Genomic DNA, 18,595 nt, shown 5'->3' on the forward strand with positions numbered 1-18,595 from the left:
GGCTGTGATAGGCGTCCGCGGACAAACAGCTTTGTGCTGCGGTCTGCTAAGATGAGGAGGAAGATTGGGAGCCTATTCATGCGTCCAACATGGATGCTTTACATCATGTGGCATCCATCATCCATGGTGAGCAGCTTTCTAGGTTTACACGTAGTTTACAGTCTCATCTCGACTCAAACAGACAAGCCAGAGAAGAAATTAATTGAAGCGACAAAGTTTGGAATTTTGTCATTCACAATCCCTATGTAAGACAAGATGTTTAATTTGTAAAACACCACAAGTAAAAGGTAGCTAATAAGAGTTATTTATTCCGCTCATAAAGCCCCCTAAAACATCTAAACACAACTAACCATACTTAATTTTCCTTCTGTGACCTGAATATTAACCAAGTATTAGTGATATTGTTATTATAAGTGCTAACCCAGATGAACTACTTTTAGCCGAATAAGTAACTAGTTTATAAAGCTATATCGACATACTGAGCTGCTTCATCGTCTCTGAGTTGGTAAAAGTGATTTCTAGATTAAAAATCATGCCTTTCACTTGTATAGTAGAGGGTTGTGGACATAAACCGGTCAACTTTGACATCCAACTTATTCTGGGAGATGGCGAGAAAGACATGAAAAGACGCTCGTTTGCGCCCACCTTTCTTTTATTTTTATTAGGGCTGTGAGTCATTGGGCACCAAACGATTCAATTCAATTCTTGGGGGTAAGGATTCCATTCAGAATCAATTCTCGAATCAAAATCAATACTTTTTTTTAATAACATTGGGTGCCAGTTCTATGATTAACTACATTCCTCCATAAAATAAATAACAGCTCTGATACATTTCTATATTACTTCAAAAGAAACTTGGTTTTGATTAATAAAATTCTACCCAAACATTTAATAAAGTCAAATACAAATACCGGTAAGGCAAAAAGAGAATAATCCCACACTTCTCTTTTCTAAAGTAAATCTGTACAGCAGATATGATCATCTACATCAACAATATGATTTGTCTGAGTGGTTGCATAGGACAGATAAAAAAAACAACAAACAAACAAAAACATATATATATATATATATATATATATATATATATATATATATATATATATATATATATATATATACATATATATATATATATATATATATATATATATACATATATATATATATATATATATATATATATATATATATATATATATATATATATATATATATATATATATATATATATATATATATATACACACTTCCGTTCAAAAGTTTGGGGTCACATTGAAATGTCCTTATTTTTTAAGGAAAAGCACTGCACTTTTCAATGAAGATAACTTTAAACTAGTCTTAACTTTAAAGAAATACACTCTATACATTGCTAATGTGGTAAATGACTATTCTAGCTGCAAATGTCTGGTTTTTGGTGCAATATCTACATAGGTGTATAGAGGCCCATTTCCAGCAACTATCACTCCAGTGTTCTAATGGTACAATGTGTTTGCTCATTGGCTCAGAAGGCTAATTGATGATTAGAAAACCCTTGTGCAATCATGTTCACACATCTGAAAACAGTTTAGCTCGTTACAGAAGCTACAAAACTGAACTTCCTTTGAGCAGATTGAGTTTCTGGAGCATCACATGTGTGGGGTTAATCAAACGCTCAAAATGGCCAGAAAAAGAGAACTTTCATCTGAAACTCAACAGTCTATTCTTGTTCTTAGAAATGAAGGCTATTCCACAAAATTGTTTGGGTGACCCCAAACTTTTGAACGGTAGTGTATATATATATATATATATTATTTTTTGAATATATAGTCGAGGTTTCTGTGGTTTATCCGTTATACAGTGCTCAATACCGGGGTAGAGCGGAATATGTTAGGTCAGAAAAAACATCCGCACCGTAACACAACATAAACACAACCGAACAAATACCCAGAACCCCTTGCAGCACTAACTCTTCCGGGACGCTACAATATACACCCCCCGCTACCCCCTACCACCCCCACCTCAACCTCGCCCCCCAACCCCGCCCACCTCAACCTCCTCATAGTCTCTCTCAGGGAGAGCATGTCCCAAATTCCGAGCTGCTGTTTTGAGGCGTGTTAAAAAAAAATAATGCACTTTGTGACTTCAATATTAAATATGGCAGTGCCATGTTGGCATTTTTTACCATAACTTGAGTTGATTTATTTCGGAAAACCGTGTTACATTGTTTAATGCATCCAGCGGGGCATCACAACAAAATTAGGCATAATAATGTGTTAATTCCACGACTGTATATATCGGTATCGGTTGATAACGGTATCGGTAATTAAGAGTTGGACAATATCGGATATCGGTAAAAAAGCCATTATCGGACATCTCTAGTAAAAAACAAAAGATTTAAAATTGTAGTAGCTAGTAGTTTTAGTTTTTGTTTACAATTGTATGTAATAAAAGATAATAAGGAACTAATTTAAATATTGTGTTGTTATCGTTACACTGTTAAGAGGATCTCGGAATAGAACCTCTGGATTACCCTGTAGTCCTGCAGGTTAACACACCAACAGCGATAATCATAAGCTCACTGAATAATGAGTGAAATAATAAAGTGGGCGTCACATCTGAACTGATCACCTCTGCAAGTTTGTAGGGAACGATGAGCCTCTCGCCGACTGTCACCGTCTTCCTGGTGGTCAGCGCCTCCAGCAGCATCTCCTCCTTCACCTGGGGGGGGGTACAAGATACAGTAATTAGACGGTCCTTACAGTACGTACAGTTTTGTCTGGGTATATTAATTGATGGCCATTTTGGATGTACAGGTATGGCGCTAAGAGCACCCTGTCCTTTAAAAGTGTAATTCACAGCTAGCTAATGCTAACATCCTGAACTTGTGTGACCTGGATTCAGTGTCATTGTAAAAGCTGGAACCATGCTGCGTCACCATGGCAACAGATGCTAGCACCCAAGAGGCACTGAACATTTTGAACAAGACAATCCCCTGGTGCTCGCGTCCCAATCTTCCTAGACACGACCACAGCTTTCTACGCGTACGCTTTTGCGGTTGTGGGCGCGCAGAGTCTAAACCGGGATCCTCGCCAAGCGTTGATGACAGGGCGGCGGCGGGAGAAGCAGATGCAACACGTCTCCTCTTTAAAGACGGCCGACAGCTGCTGAGATCACGTTTGTTTGTGTGAACACTTTGTGTGATGTCATGTGTATAACGTAGGGATGTTTACGTTTGACGTAAAAAAAAAAAAAAACAAGGCTCTTCTCGGCCAGTTACATCTTGATTTAACGAGAACAGAGTGTGGAGAAACATCTGTGTGTGTATGTGTGGGAGGAGGGCGGGGGGTGTATTGAGACTTCACACTGGGTGTTAGGTCATGCACAAGGAGAAAAGCCCATTCTGGATAGTGTTGATTGGGTCAATGTTTGCATGCATTCGCTGCTTGGTAACCATCCGAGGTTCCATCCGTGCTCACAGAACCAATCCATCACAAACACTACGGTAGTTTGTTCGAATATCATTCAAAATCCAACGAAGACAGTCAGCATTATCGTTATGAAGGCAGCTTGTGTAAAATAGAGTAGGTGTACCTAATAAGTGCACATACAAGAGACCTCCGCACATTCACGACCCCGCTTTTCCCCCGGCAAAATATTTTCATTTGTGGGAAAACCTACAAATGTGTGCTTTTTCTTGACCAAGACCACGCAAAAAATACGTCCCATTCCCTAAGTCGGTAGAAAGGGGGCACCAAAAAAAAAATCGATTCACATCCAAATCACGAGTCTTGTTCATCCCGATTCTAAATCGATACATAATTTTCTAAAAACTATTAAAAAAAAATTAAAAAATTTCATAGGCATCCATTAAAAAAAAAAAACGTTTTCAGGCCATCTCCATGCAAGCAGAAGTAGCTTTTCTAACCTGGAACCTGATTTAAAAAAAGTTTTATTATAATTATTGTGCCAAATAATACATTGCAAAAATCGTGTTGAATCGAATCGAGTCGTCAACCCAGGAATCGGAATCGGATCGAATTGTTAGGTGCCCAAAGATTCACACCCCTAGTAGTTGGTTGTAAGGTATTGATATTAATAATAAACCATGACATTTGTATTGTTTGCTATCAATTATTACCATTAATTAGTGAGTGCCTATACATTTTACAATTTAAAATGTGTTTAAGTGTTTGAGGCACATTATAGCGCTTAGACTCTAAGGCAGGGATGTCAAACATGCGGTCCGAACAGGTCCAATCTGGCCCGCGAGATGTGTTTTCTAAATGTAAAAATTTAGCTGCATTTTTAGATTAAAGAAACTGCTGTTCTAAATGTGTCCACTGGATGTCGCCATAGCAATTATTTTAGGCAAGCAAACTGTGATATGTAAAATTTTTTAGAATGTGCTTGTTGTATTTTGAGCCAAAGTAAAAAAAAGAAAACAATGTTGTTGTAGTTGTATTTTTAAGTTATTATGCCATGATTTTACACATCCGGGGGAATAGATTTTTTCTCCATGCGGCCCCTGCTCTAAGCCCTATAATGTACCTCACACCCGCATAGGTGTCCAACTCAAGGTCCACCACATCATTTTCTAAGGCCTGCGAAAGCCTGCGTCAATAAAGTACTTTATTTTTTCTTACGAAATTTATATTTTCTTTCCGCTTTGAAGGAAAAAAGTACATGTACTACAAGCAATTGCTAATACTTTTAGTCAATATTATCTAATAATGTAGCAAATATTAAATTATCATACAGGAGGAAGGGGATTGATATGGCCGCATTCGTAACGGTTTACCTGACACATGAAACGTGACGAATTTGGGGAGTGCACTATCCACTTTAGCCGCCAGATGGTAGTGGAGTGTGGAATATCTTAAAATATGTTTTGTAGCAATTCCAACTTTGACCACAGCGTCAGTTGCTATGTAGAGTGGCGCTTTCAATCATTTTCAGCTGGTTGCATTGCAAAATGATTAAACCCCCTCTTCCTCTCACGCAAGATACACCCAATTATGGGGCCATTTGAATCCCTTCCCTACTGTTCATTAATTTTGTTTCTTAGAATAAAATAAAATATTCAAATATCTGCTAGACTTATGTACGAATCTATAATAAAAATGTTGTTCATGTTAATAATATAAATTGTTAATTACATTTGTATGAATGAAGTAGTTGTAATCTGTAATAATTTTAAACTATTAGTTTTGTATTTCCTAATAATTTAGCAAATATATGAACAAACTTTATTTTATTAAAATAAAAATCAATATCTGCTTGACTTATGTATGAATCTTTAACAATATATTGTTTATGTTAATAACGTAATATTAGTTACATTTGTATGAATTTAGGTTGGAAAGTACTTAAAATGAAAATGTATATTTAATTGACTTATGAGTTCAAATCAAGTTATTCATTAATTAAATAAATGTTTATACTTAAATGCTTTTAAATCTAAACTGACAGCATTTGAAGAAGCGTCCGATATGTGTAATTGTTTTATTTGATGTCCATCCTGTCATTTTAATGTGTAATGTGAATGTCATTTTATGTGTAACTTTGCTGCCTCTTGGCCAGGACTCCCTTGAAAAAGAGGTTTTTAATCTCTATGGGATTTTTTTACTGGTTAAATAAAACATTATAATTGTATATTGTAAAAATGACAATAGATTTTATGGAGAAAAAAACCTGTCTCCTCAGTCGCCAGAATTGTACTGTTAAAAAAGCCATGGTACTGTTTTTTTCATTTACAGTAATACACTGTAAAAACAAGAACCACCATAGATTTTACGATAAAAAACTGTCTGTTCAGTTGCCAAAATTTTACCGTCTAAAAACATTGGTAATGTTACACCGTAAAAACACCAACAATCACAGATTTTACAGTAAAAATCTGGCCTCTCAGTCGCCTTAATGTTACTGTGAATAAACAGTATTAACATTTTTCCATTTACTGCGATAAAATGATGATGATTGAGCTGCCAGGCTATACTTTTTTTTTAACGGAGTGCCTAAAAAATACATCATGATCAAATGCATAGGCAATTGTGTAATAATTGTCATGATACATTTATATTAATTTATTACTTGCTGTTACAAGCGGCCCTCTGAGGGCAGCCATAACTGCGATGTGGCCCTCAATGAAAACACGTTTGCCTTTTAAAGTGTCCAAAATAGGCATTTTTATGGGTGCTTTTTGCAAGGTCTTCAGAATTGATTTGCCACGTCCAATAAGACCGTGACTTAACCTCACGTAAATGGCCTGTGGATTAATACTTTCACTTTTGACTCTAAAAAATCCATCATAGTTGTTGTCTTAATTGTAAGCCAGTGCATGAATGGGAACTTTTCAGTGTTTAATGCGTCTTCAAGGCACAGCAGAAAAACGTTCAAAAAGAGGTCAATAGTAATGTTTTCTCACTAAGACCGACGTATCCAGTTTCCACCATGGTTGTTTTTGTCTGACAGAAAGCCCTAAAAGGCGTTCAGAGGATTCAGTTTGTCAGCCTGTTGGAGATGAGTTTCTCGGAAGCAGAATCCCCTCACACTGGCCTGCCTTACATTCTTGCACCCAGCTGCTGACCCACAGTAGCAAAGTAAGAGCAGGGGTGTCCAAACTTTTTCCAGCAGGGGTCGCTCACATAAGAACTGAAGGATGGGGTGGCCACTTTGATACGTTGTGTACATTAAAGATACTAAAACCAATGCAATGTAGGTCAATCATTACACACAACATCCATATCTTAGCTTTGGGTTATCGGTGACAAAGCATATTCTATCTACTTTTGGCCTAAATTATGCATTTTCAAGCATAAAAACAGCTAAATAAACTAAAAACACCAATACTACAGTAGTATTTGCTTCCAGACGAGACCGAAACAATGTGACCTCGCTGTTCAGTATCGTGGCCACTGATTGGCTCAGCCTCAGGTAGCATTACTAACATTGACATGCTAACTTTTTTAGCCAATTTTTCACCCAAATGCCCCGACTCATATAACTTGGTACTTGACACGTTCTGTTAGCATGCTAACTTTTTCAGCCAATTTTGCAGCCGAATGCCTCAGACTCATATAATTTGGTACTTGACACGTTCTGTTAGCATGCTAACTTTTTCAGCCAATTTTGCAGCCGAATGCCTCAGACTCATATAACTTGGTACTTGACACGTTCTGTTAGCATGCTAACTTTTTCAGCCAATTTTGCAGCCGGATGCCTCAGACTCATATAACTTGGTACTTGACACATTCTGTTAGCATGCTAACTTTTTCAGCCAATTTTGCAGCCGAATGCCTCGGACATACATAACTTCATACTTGACACGTGCTGTTAGCATGCAAACTCTTTCAGCCAATTTTGCAGCCGGATGCCTCAAACTCATATAACTTGGTACTTGACATGTTCTGTTAGCATGCTAACTTTTTCAGCCAATTTTGCATCCGAATGCCTCAGACTCATGTAACTTGATACATGACACATACTAACTGTTCGCATTTGTCAGCCAATTTTGCAGCCGAATGCCTCAAACTCATATAACTTGGTACTTGACACATGTTGTTAGCATGCAATTTTTTCAGCCAAATGCCTCAGACTCATATAACTTGGTATATGACACATACTAACTGTTAGCATTTGCCAGCCAATTTTGCAGCCGAATGCCTCAGACTCATAAAACTTGGTAATTGACACATGTTGTTAACATGCTAATTTTTCAGCCAATTTTGCAACCGAATGCCTCAGACTCATACAACTTGGTACATGACACATTCCAACTGTTAGCATTTGCCAGTCAATTTTGCAGCCGAATGCCTCAGACTCATATAACTTAGTACTTGACACATGTTGTTAGCATGCAATTTTTTTCAGTCAAATGCCTCAGACTCATAACTTGGTACTTGACACATGTTGTTAGCATGCTAATTTTTCAGCCAATTTTGCAACCGAATGCTTCAGACTCATACAACTTGGCACATGACACATTCCAACTGTTAGCATTTGCCAGCCAATTTGGCAGCCGAATGCCTCAGACTCATATAACTTGGTACTTGACACATGTTAGCATGCAAATGTTTCAGCCAAATGCCTCAGACTCATAAAACTTGGTACTTGACACATGTTAACTTTTTCAGCTAATTATGAAGCAAAATGCTTCTCAGACTCTTATGGTACTTGACACATTTTTCAGCCAATTTTGCAGCAAATGCCTCAGACTCTTATAACTTGGTATATGACACATACCAACTGTTAGCATTTGTCAGCCAATTTTGCAGCCGAATGCCTCAGACTCATATAACTTGGTAATTGACACATGTTGTTAACATGCTAATTTTTCAGCCAATTTTGCAACCGAATGCCTCAGACTCATACGACTTGGTACATGACACATTCCAACTGTTAGCATTTGCCAGCCAATTTGGCAGCCGAATGCCTCAGACTCATATAACTTGGTACTTGACACATGTTGTTAGCATGCAAATTTTTCAGCCAAATGCCTCAGACTCATATAACTTGGTACTTGACACATGTTAACTTTTTCAGCTAATTATGAAGCAAAATGCTTCTCAGACTCTTATGGTACTTGACACATTTTTCAGCCAATTTTGCAGCAAATGCCTCAGACTCTTATAACTTGGTATATGACACATACCAACTGTTAGCATTTGCCAGCCAATTTTGTAGCCGAATGCCTCAGACTCATATAACTTGGTACTTGACACATGTTGTTAGCATGCTAATTTTTCAGCCAATTTTGCAACCGAATGCCTCAGACTCATACGACTTGGTACATGACACATTCCAACTGTTAGCATTTGCCAGCCAATTTGGCAGCCGAATGCCTCAGACTCATATAACTTGGTACTTGACACATGTTGTTAGCATGCAAATTTTTCAGCCAAATGCCTCAGACTCATATAACTTGGTACTTGATACATGTTGTTAACTTTTTCAGCCAATTTTGAAGCAAAATGCCTCTCAGACTCATAACTTGGTACTTGACACATTTTTCAGCCAATTTTGCAGCAAATGCCTCAGACTCATATAATTTGGTACTTGACACATCCTAACTGTTAGCATTTGTCAGCCAATTTTGCAGCCGAATGCCTCAGACTCATATAACTTGGTACTTGACACATGTTGTTAGCATGCTAATTTTTCAGCCAATTTTGCAACCGAATGCCTCAGATTCATACAACTTGGTACATGACACATTCCAACTGTTAGCATTTGCCAGCCAATTTTGTAGCCGAATGCCTCAGACTCATATAACTTGGTACTTGACACATGTTGTTAGCATGCTAATTTTTCAGCCAATTTTGCAACCGAATGCCTCAGACTCATACAACTTGGTACATGACACATTCCAACTGTTAGCATTTGCCAGCCAATTTGGCAGCCGAATGCCTCAGACTCATATAACTTGGTACTTGACACATGTTGTTAGCATGCAAATTTTTCAGCCAAATGCCTCAGACTCATATAACTTGGTACTTGATACATGTTGTTAACTTTTTCAGCCAATTTTGAAGCAAAATGCCTCTCAGACTCATAACTTGGTACTTGACACATTTTTCAGCCAATTTTGCAGCAAATGCCTCAGACTCATATAATTTGGTACTTGACACATCCTAACTGTTAGCATGCTAACCTTAGCATTTGAGTTGGGCTTGCGCATTTCAACATTTACATGCTATTTCACCCAAAATTGGATATTCAATTTTTTTGTGTGTAATGTTCTAACCTGTGATAATTCTATATTGTCTTTAAGATGTGTCGCAGGCCATTATAAAACAAGCTGTAGGCTGAAACCCAGTCTAAGAGGAACCAGTTTCAAACACATCTTATAACTGCTGTTTTAGTACATCCTACAAACAAGCTCAGCTTAGTACCATAAATGTACTTTTAATTTAACAAAGAACGTGACTCCTTTGAAAATCATTGAAACGGTGACATTATTTGTTTATTATTAGCATTTCTTTAGCTGTACATAGCATTTTTGAGGCTAGTAGCCTCAGTGACATTTACCTAGCGTGTTTTAGTTCATTGAAGATGGTTTGTAAGAACAGTTACATTATAATATTTGACACCCTGTTAAAGCATTTGAGTTGTTAATTAGCTTTAAAAAGGCCTTTTATTGCAAGAAATTAACTTTTGGATAATAATTAGCTTACCTGACACACAGCCATTGTGGAAAAGTCACATGACAACCCCTCCAAAATGTTTCCCTATATATGTTTTAAGTCAAGGACAAAGCCTTATAGGAGACATTTTAAAGTGATTTTTATTGTTTACGTTACATTGTCAAGCGGGTGACTTTAAGGACGTCATTTTGTGGTAGGGATGTCCGATAATATCGGCCTGCCGATATTATCGGCCGATAAATGTGTTAAAATGTAATATCGGAAATTATCGGTATCGTTTTTTTTTAATTATCTGTATCGTTTTTTTTAATTGTTTTTATTTTTTTTATTAAATCAACATAAAAAACACAAGATACACTTACAATTAGTGCACCAACCCAAAAAACCTCCCTCCCCCCATTTCTTTCTGTTAAATGTGTTAAAATGTAATATCGGAAATTATCGGTATCGTTTTTTTTTAATTATCTGTATCGTTTTTTTAAATTTTTTTTATTTTTTTATTAAATCAACATAAAAAACACAAGATACACTTACAATTAGTGCACCAACCCAAAAAACCTCCCTCCCCCCATTTCTTTCTGTTATCAATATTCTGGTTCCTACATTATATATTAATATATATCAATACAGTCTGCAAGGGATACAGTCTGTAAGCACACATGATTGTGCGTGCTGCTGGTCCACTAATAGTACTAACCTTTAACAGTTAATTTTACTCATTTTCATTAATTACTAGTTACTATGTAACTGTTTTTATGTTGTTTTACTTTCTTTTTTATTCAAGAAAATGTTTTTAATTTAGTTATATTATTTTATTATTATTTTAAAAAAGTACCTTATCTTCACCATACATGGTTGTCCAAATTAGGCATAATAATGTGTTAATTCCACGACTGCATATATCGGTTGATATCGGTATCGGTAATTAAAGAGTTGGACAATATCGGGATATCGGCAAAAAGCCATTATCGGACATCCCTATTTTGTGGCCATTAAAAGCAGGCCAGGTGTAAAAATAGATGTCGCTAGCGTGAAGCATCTCTTCACGTGCACTGTCAGCACCAGCTGTGAGAGAACGATGACGCTCCTCTGGTGGGCAAGTCATGGAATAAGTCAGGGGGAGGAAAATGCAGCCAAAAGCAAAGAGAGTATTTAGGAAGAATAAACAAGCCCTGCGGTAAAATCTTGCTCCACTTTTTCTTTTTTATTATCCTTCAAAGTATTCACAGTTCAGCTTTGTGGCGGCGCCACGTGCCGCACTCACAAATGCCACACGCTGAATGTGCTGTTTTTTGGAAGGAAATCACCATGAAGACGCTAAAACATGTGCCTGTTTCGGCTGTTTTTTGGAAGAAAGTGACCATGAAGATGCTAAAACATGTGTCTGTTTCGGCTGTTTTTTGGAAGGAAATGACCATGAAGATGCTAAAACATGTGTCTGTGTGGGCTGTTTTTTGGAAGGAAATGACCATGAAGATGTTAAAACATGTGTCTGTTTGGGCTGTTTTTTGGAAGGAAATGACCATGAAGATACTAAAATATGTGTCTGTTTGGGCTGTTTTTTGGAAGTAAATGACCATGAAGATGTTAAAACATGTGCCTGTTTGGGCTGTTTTTTGGAAGTAAATGACCATGAAGATGTTAAAACATGTGTCTGTTTGGGCTGTTTTTTGGAAGGAAATGACCATGAAGATGCTAAAACATGTGTCTGTGTGGGCTGTTTTTTGGAAGGAAATGACGATGAAGATGTTAAAAAATGTGTCTGTTTGGGCTGTTTTTTGGAAGGAAATGACCATGAAGATGCTAAAACATGTGTCTGTGTGGGCTGTTTTTTTGGAAGGAAATGACGATAAAGATGTTAAAACATGTGCCTGTTTGGGCTGTTTTTTGGAAGGAAATGACCATGAAGATGCTAAAACATGTGTCTATTTGAGCTGTTTTTTGGAAGGAAATGACCATGAAGATGCTAAAACGTGCTGTTTTTGGAAATAAATAACCACAAATTGTATATGGTGTTTTTGGAAGGAAATGACCATGAAGATGCTAAAACGTGCTGTTTTTGGAAATAAATAACCACAAATTGTATATGGTGTTTTTGGAAGGAAATGACCATTAATTGCATATGCTGTTTTTGGAAGGAAATGACCATGACATTTATGAGCTTTTTTTCTCAAAAGAAATGACCAAGAAGAGGCTAAAACATATATTTTTAGAAATAAATAAACTGAATGTGCTGTTTTTTGGAAGAAAATGACCATGAATTGTATATGCTGTTTTTTGAAGGAAATGACCATGACTTGTATGTGCTGTTTTTGGAAAGAAATTACCATGAATTGTACATGCTGTTTTTGGAAGGAAATGACTATGGCTTGTATGTGCTGTTTTTTATAAAGAGAAACGACCATGAAGACGCTAAAACATGTTCTGTTTTTGGAAATAAATAACCATAAACTGTATGTCCTGTTTTTGGAAGGAAATTACCATCAATTGCATATGCTGTTTTTGGAAGAAAATTCCCATGAATTGTATATGCTGTTTTTGGAAGGAAATTACCATGACTTGTATGCGCTTTTTTTCTCAAGAGAAATGACCATGAAGAGGCTAAAACATGTGCTGTTTTTGGAAATAAATAATCATAAACTATATGTGCTGTTTTTTGGAAGGAAATGACCATGAATTGTATATGCTGTTTTTGGAAAGAAATGACCATGAATTGTATATGCTGTTTTTGGAAAGAATTGACCATGAAGACGCTAAAACTTGTGATGTTTTTTGGAAATAAATAACCATAAACTGTATGTGCTGTTTTTGGAAGGGCATTACCATGAATTGTAAATGCTGTTTTTGGAAGGAAATAACCACAAATTGTGTATGCTGTTTTTGGAGGGAAATGACGGTGACTTGTACATGCTGTTTTTCCAAAGAGAAATGACCAGGAAGAGAATAAACCAAGCAATTAAATGTACTGTTTTTGGGAAGGAAATTACAATCAAGACAATAAAACCTGTGACTGTGCTGTTTTAGAAGAAAATGTTTGAGTTGCATATGCTATTTTGGGAAGAAAATGACTGCTAATGGTATGTGCTGTTTTTTGGCGAGGAAATAACCATGGAAAAGATAAAATGCAACTGTATGTGCTATTTTTGGGACGTAAATTGACATGAACAGACTAAAAAGTGTGCTGTTTTTGGCAAAATAATTGACCATAAATTGTATATGCCGTTTTGGAAGGAAAGGACGGTGTATATATGTGCTGTTTTTTTCTCATGAAGAGCTATAAAACATGCGATTGAATGTACTGTTTTTGGGAAGGAAATTACAGTCAAGACGTTAAAACCTGTGACTGTGCTGTTTTAGAAGAAAATGATAATGACTTGCATGTAGAGATGTCCGATAATGGCTTTTTTGCCGATATCCGATATTCCGATATTGTCCAACCGATTCCGATTATCAACCGATACCGATATATACAGTCGTGGAATTAACACATTATTATGCCTAATTTTGTTGTGATGCCCCGCTGGATGCATTAAACAATGTAACAAGGTTTTCCAAAATAAATCAACTCAAGTTATGGAAAAAAATGCCAACATGGCACTGCCATATTTATTATTGAAGTCACAAAATGCAATATTTTTTTAACATGCCTCAAAACCGCAGCTTGGAATTTGGGACAGGTGGGCGGTGGTTGGGAGTGGGGTGGCAGGGGGTACCGGGGGGTGTATATTGTAGCATCCCGGAAGAGTTAGTGCTGCAAGGGATTCTGGGTATTTGTTCTGTTGTGTTTATGTTGTGTTACGGTGCGGATGTTCTCCCGAAATGTGTTTGTCATTCTTGTTTGGTGTGGGTTCACAGTGTGGCGCATATTTTTAACAGTGTTAAAGCTGTTTATACGGCCACCCTCAGTTTGACCTGTATATGGCTGTTGACCAAGTATGCCTTGCATTCACTTGTGTGTGTGAAAAGCCGTAGATATTATGTGACTGGGCTGGCATGCAAAGGAAGTGCCTTTAAGGTTTATTGGTGCTCTGTACTTCTCCCTACGTCCGTGTACACAGCGGCGTTTTAAAAAGTCACGAATTTTACGTTTTGAAACCGATACCGATAATTTTGAAACCGATACAGATAATTTCCGATATTACATTTTAAAGCATTTATCGGCCGATAATATCGGCAGTCCGATATTATCGGACATCCCTACTTGCATGTGCTGGTTTTTGGCAGGACAGAAAAGGGCAAAACAATGCTGACCTCCAGCAGCTCCGAGACGATGGGGAGGACCTCAGGGTTGCAGATGTCGATGGAGTCGTCTCTGTACGTCTTCTTCTTGTAGCGAATGTTTCCCAGGTGGAGGATGGCCGACAGCAGGCAGAAGATCCTGAGCGTGAACAAACACGTCTAAGTCACATGCTGTACATCAAAAATGTCTCTTTTATTTAGTTGTTTGGTGGCATGTGTTACTGCCACCTACTGGACTGCAGTGATGGATCCTTTTCATCCTCCACACAGTCGCCATCGCAGCACACCACATGTGCTGAGCTGGTAACTCGCTCCCACAAGAATGCTTTTCAGGGGAAATATCTGCACATTGACTGCGGCACACAATACCGCTGCGGTCCACAGCTAATATCTCATCCCGCGCTCCACTTACTGTTTGCGCGTGGCAGGGAGGAAGCCGACCATCTCCATGGCGAGCTGAAGACGCTCAAAGTCGTGTTTCAGGTCCTCGCCCTCCACGCTGAAGCAGTCCTGCTGGTCGACATCAACACGCCATTTTATTTGATTGTGGTTACAAATAGGAGCACAATAACTTTAGGGATGGGTACCGTTTACGCCTAAACTGATACGGTAGCGGGGAATCGGTACAGATACTCAACGGTACTTTTGTGTGCGTTGATAAATATTTCTTTTTGAGAACAAAATCGTATTTTTTATTGCAACATTTGAAAAGGAGCTAATTATGATACCTGCTGTCCAGTTGTTATATCTTGTTTTTTTTTATCACATTTCTGAGTCTCATTTGCAAGTATGACATTAAGTTGCAATTTCAGTTGCAAGTCCAAGATGATAGATGGCAGTAGTGTCGCGTCATGTATTGTGGCCTGCCACAACAATTATTATGGCCCACCGCATAATTTTTTGTGGTCCACATATGTGGCTTGCCACATATTTTAAATTGGCCCGCCACTACAATTAATTTTACACATCATTTTAGGCTGTCCGTCACATCATTTATGTGGCTCGTTGCATCATTTGAATTGGCCTGCCACGACAATTAATATCACGCGTCACATCAATTAACGTGACTCGCCGAATCATAAAAAGTGGACCGCCCCAAAAGTTAATGTGGCCAACCACAATATTTTATGTGCACCACATCATTTTATGTGATCCTTCACATCATTTAATGTGGACCGACTGCATCATTTAAAATGGCCTGCCACGACATTTAATGTGGCCCACGATGTCATTTTCTGTGGTCCGCCACATCATTTAACGTAGCTCGTTGCATTATTTAAGTGGCCTGCCACCACATTTATTGTGGTCCACCACTTCATTTCATGTCATCCGCCACATCATTTAAAGTGGACTGCCACAACAATTAAGGTAGCCCACCACTTCATTTTATGGTGTCTGCCACTTCATTTAAAGTTGCCTGCAGAATCATTTAAAGTGGACTGCCACAACAATTAATGTGGCACACCCCTTCATATGTGGTCCACCACATAATTTTAGGTCGACCGACTGCGTAATTTAAAGTAGCCTGCCACAACAATTAATGTGGTCCACCACTTCATTTTATGGCGTCTGCCACATTATTTAAGGTTGCATGCCGGATCATTTAAAGTGGACTGCCACAACAATTAATATGGCCCACCCCTTCATTTTCTGTGGTCCGCCACATTTTTTAAAGTGAACCGACTGCGTCATTTAAAGTGACCTGCCACAACAATTAATGTGACCCACCACTTCATTTTATGGCATCTACCACATCATTTAAAGTGGACTTCCACAACAATTAATGTGGCCCACGATGTAACTTTATGTGGTCCACATCATTTAAAGTGTCTCGTTGCATTATTTAAATTGGCCTGCCACCACATTTATTGTGGCCCATGACCATCTCATGTCATGTGGTCTGCCACATCATTTAAGGTGGCTCGTTGCATTATTTAAAATGGCCTGCCACAACATTTATCGTGGCCCACGACCACCTCATGTCATGTGGTCTGCCACATCATTTAACGTGGCTCGTTGCATTATTTAAATTGACCTGCCACAACATTTATTGTGGCCCACGACCACCTCATGTCATGTGGTCTGCCACATCATTTAACGTGGCTCGTTGCATTATTTAAATTGACCTGCCACAACATTTATTGTGGCCCACGACCACCTCATGTCATGTGGTCTGCCACATCACTAAATGTGGCTCGTTGCATTATTTAAAATGGCCTGCCACAACATTTATTGTGGCCCACGACCACCTTATGTCATGTGGTCTGCCACGGCACATACATTTTTTTTGTTCTTTTTGGTAATAAAACATAAACACTCAAATATCAGCTTTTCACTTTGACTTACTATGTCAAATCAAGTTATTCGACCAATCTGTTAATAAAAAGTATAATCCTCAAAAAGCTGCCTAATCAGATTGTGTAACGAGGTTATTATACGTGTATACTCACTATTAACGACGTGGCCCTCAATAACAATGAGTTTGACACCCCTGGTTTATGCTGTGTTGGCCCTTTCAGTCTTTGCTGTCTGTTGCGCCCTACAACGTGTTAATACTGTAAGTAGTGCACGTTTACACACCAGCTGTTTGATACGTGCGTCTAAGTTGTAGCTTTTAATTTACACATTTGGATAGCAATAGCAAAGCCAATGTGTATAAGCATCAAGCTAGCGCATTCTTGGAAAAGTGGAGCCTTTTACTTATTTGTTGGCATTGAACATTGCAGCATTGTTTACAGCTAGTTTGGCTAAGTTTGCTCTCAGTGCTGCTGGAGTGATTGCAAAGTGCGAAGACAGTCGGCACCCTAGGTACCGTAACATGGCGCTGTTGGATTTTACGTGAATCGGTCCAGGTAGAACCGGCGGGGTTCGGTAGGTGCCAAAAAATTTGGTACCCATCCCTAAACACCTTGTCCATTGCACACAGGCCCACATGACGGAAGCCCAAACAAGCACAACCAATGTTTGGTCTTTGGGATCTTTAGTAAAAACAAATTTTATTTTTTTTTACTTATTCTTTTGGCTCTTTTATAGACACCAAAGGTGTGTTTGTTGTGGTGTCCAAAGTTTTTGAACTGCATTATGATAAAGCCATCAACTGAAGATAAAGAGTTTAAGATCCTAGTGACCAAACAATGGATTTATAAAGACGGCAGCACCTTCAACTCAGCATCGAGTGGAGATCACGCACTCAAGGGAATCAATACTTTGATATACTTGACTGTAAGATGACTTGTGGAGTAATTTATGTTTAATAAAAGACATATTTGGCATAATCTCAGTCGATTACGCAGGGAGAAAAACATTTGTCCATATACTTGCTAATTTGCGCAATACATATAGAAATATGACATCATTATCAATGCTGAGCCTTCCCCTTGAAGTTGGTGCTTTCCAGTTGTGGCATCGCCAGCAGTCACCTGACATCCCGTCATTGCGAAGCCAAAGATCAGTTTAAAGGGATTCTTCTGGGTTTTGTATGCGCTCCAGGTGTAATAAAGCAAAGTATTGATGAAAAAACATGAATTTTTGTTACAAACAACACATTTGGTTTTTTCTCCAGGTTGGAATAGGGGCGTCCCGATACAAAGTTTTATTTGATACCAATATTGGTCCGATACGATATCAGCAATAATCATTGTTTTGTAGAAAAGGTTTGATCAAGTCAAATGAGTCAAAAAGAGAACAATTGTAGGTATGAAAAACACTAACCTATTCATCATTAACCGCCTGTATTGGACTTATGCTGTCTTTAAGTTGAAGTGGCGACACCTAGTACCCACAAAAATTCATTAAGTTAAGCTCATAATGCAGTAAGTTAAATGGTGCGGACACGTTTGTTACTGGATACTTTCTAATACACAAACAAAGTGTAACTAATATGCAACTGAAGTTATGTGATACTTGTTTATATTGACAAATGTGCTGTTTTACACTGCGATAATGTTCAACTAAGGATATGTCGAGCTTGTGTGCTATTGTGTGCTTAGATGTTGCGTAGCTGCGTGCCCCTAGTAGCCTATAACCTACCATGTTTACCTTTTGTAAAGGACTAAAATACAAGAAAAGACGAAACTTGTGTGTATGGATGGGTACCGTTCACATTTGAACCGATATGGTACTAATTCCTGGTACCTGGGAATCGATACCAGTACTCAAAGGTACCAATTTTCAGTACTTTTGTGTGTGTTGATAAATGTTAATTGTTTGACGATAAAATAACATTTTTAATGTAA

General features: G+C 38.0%; 1 protein-coding gene across 5 annotated transcripts in view; it reads right to left on the bottom strand.

Moving 5' to 3' along the window:
* Window positions 1–18,595, bottom strand: part of myo9ab (myosin IXAb) — a 195,399-nt gene that overhangs the window by 80,169 nt on the left and 96,635 nt on the right. For 3 of the 5 annotated variants that reach the window (XM_062063305.1, XM_062063307.1, XM_062063304.1), the window contains 3 exons: window positions 14,773–14,873; window positions 14,373–14,499; window positions 2,608–2,697 (listed from right to left, as the gene is read on the bottom strand). In XM_062063305.1, the coding sequence (XP_061919289.1) occupies window positions 2,608–2,697; window positions 14,373–14,499; window positions 14,773–14,873 (318 nt within the window). The remainder of the gene's footprint in view (window positions 1–2,607; window positions 2,698–14,372; window positions 14,500–14,772; window positions 14,874–18,595) is intronic. The other 2 variants (XM_062063308.1, XM_062063306.1) reach the window with 1 other exon arrangement.

This window comes from Entelurus aequoreus, linkage group LG11 (assembly GCF_033978785.1).
Source record: "Entelurus aequoreus isolate RoL-2023_Sb linkage group LG11, RoL_Eaeq_v1.1, whole genome shotgun sequence".
In the NCBI taxonomy this organism is placed as follows: Eukaryota; Metazoa; Chordata; class Actinopteri; order Syngnathiformes; family Syngnathidae; genus Entelurus; species Entelurus aequoreus.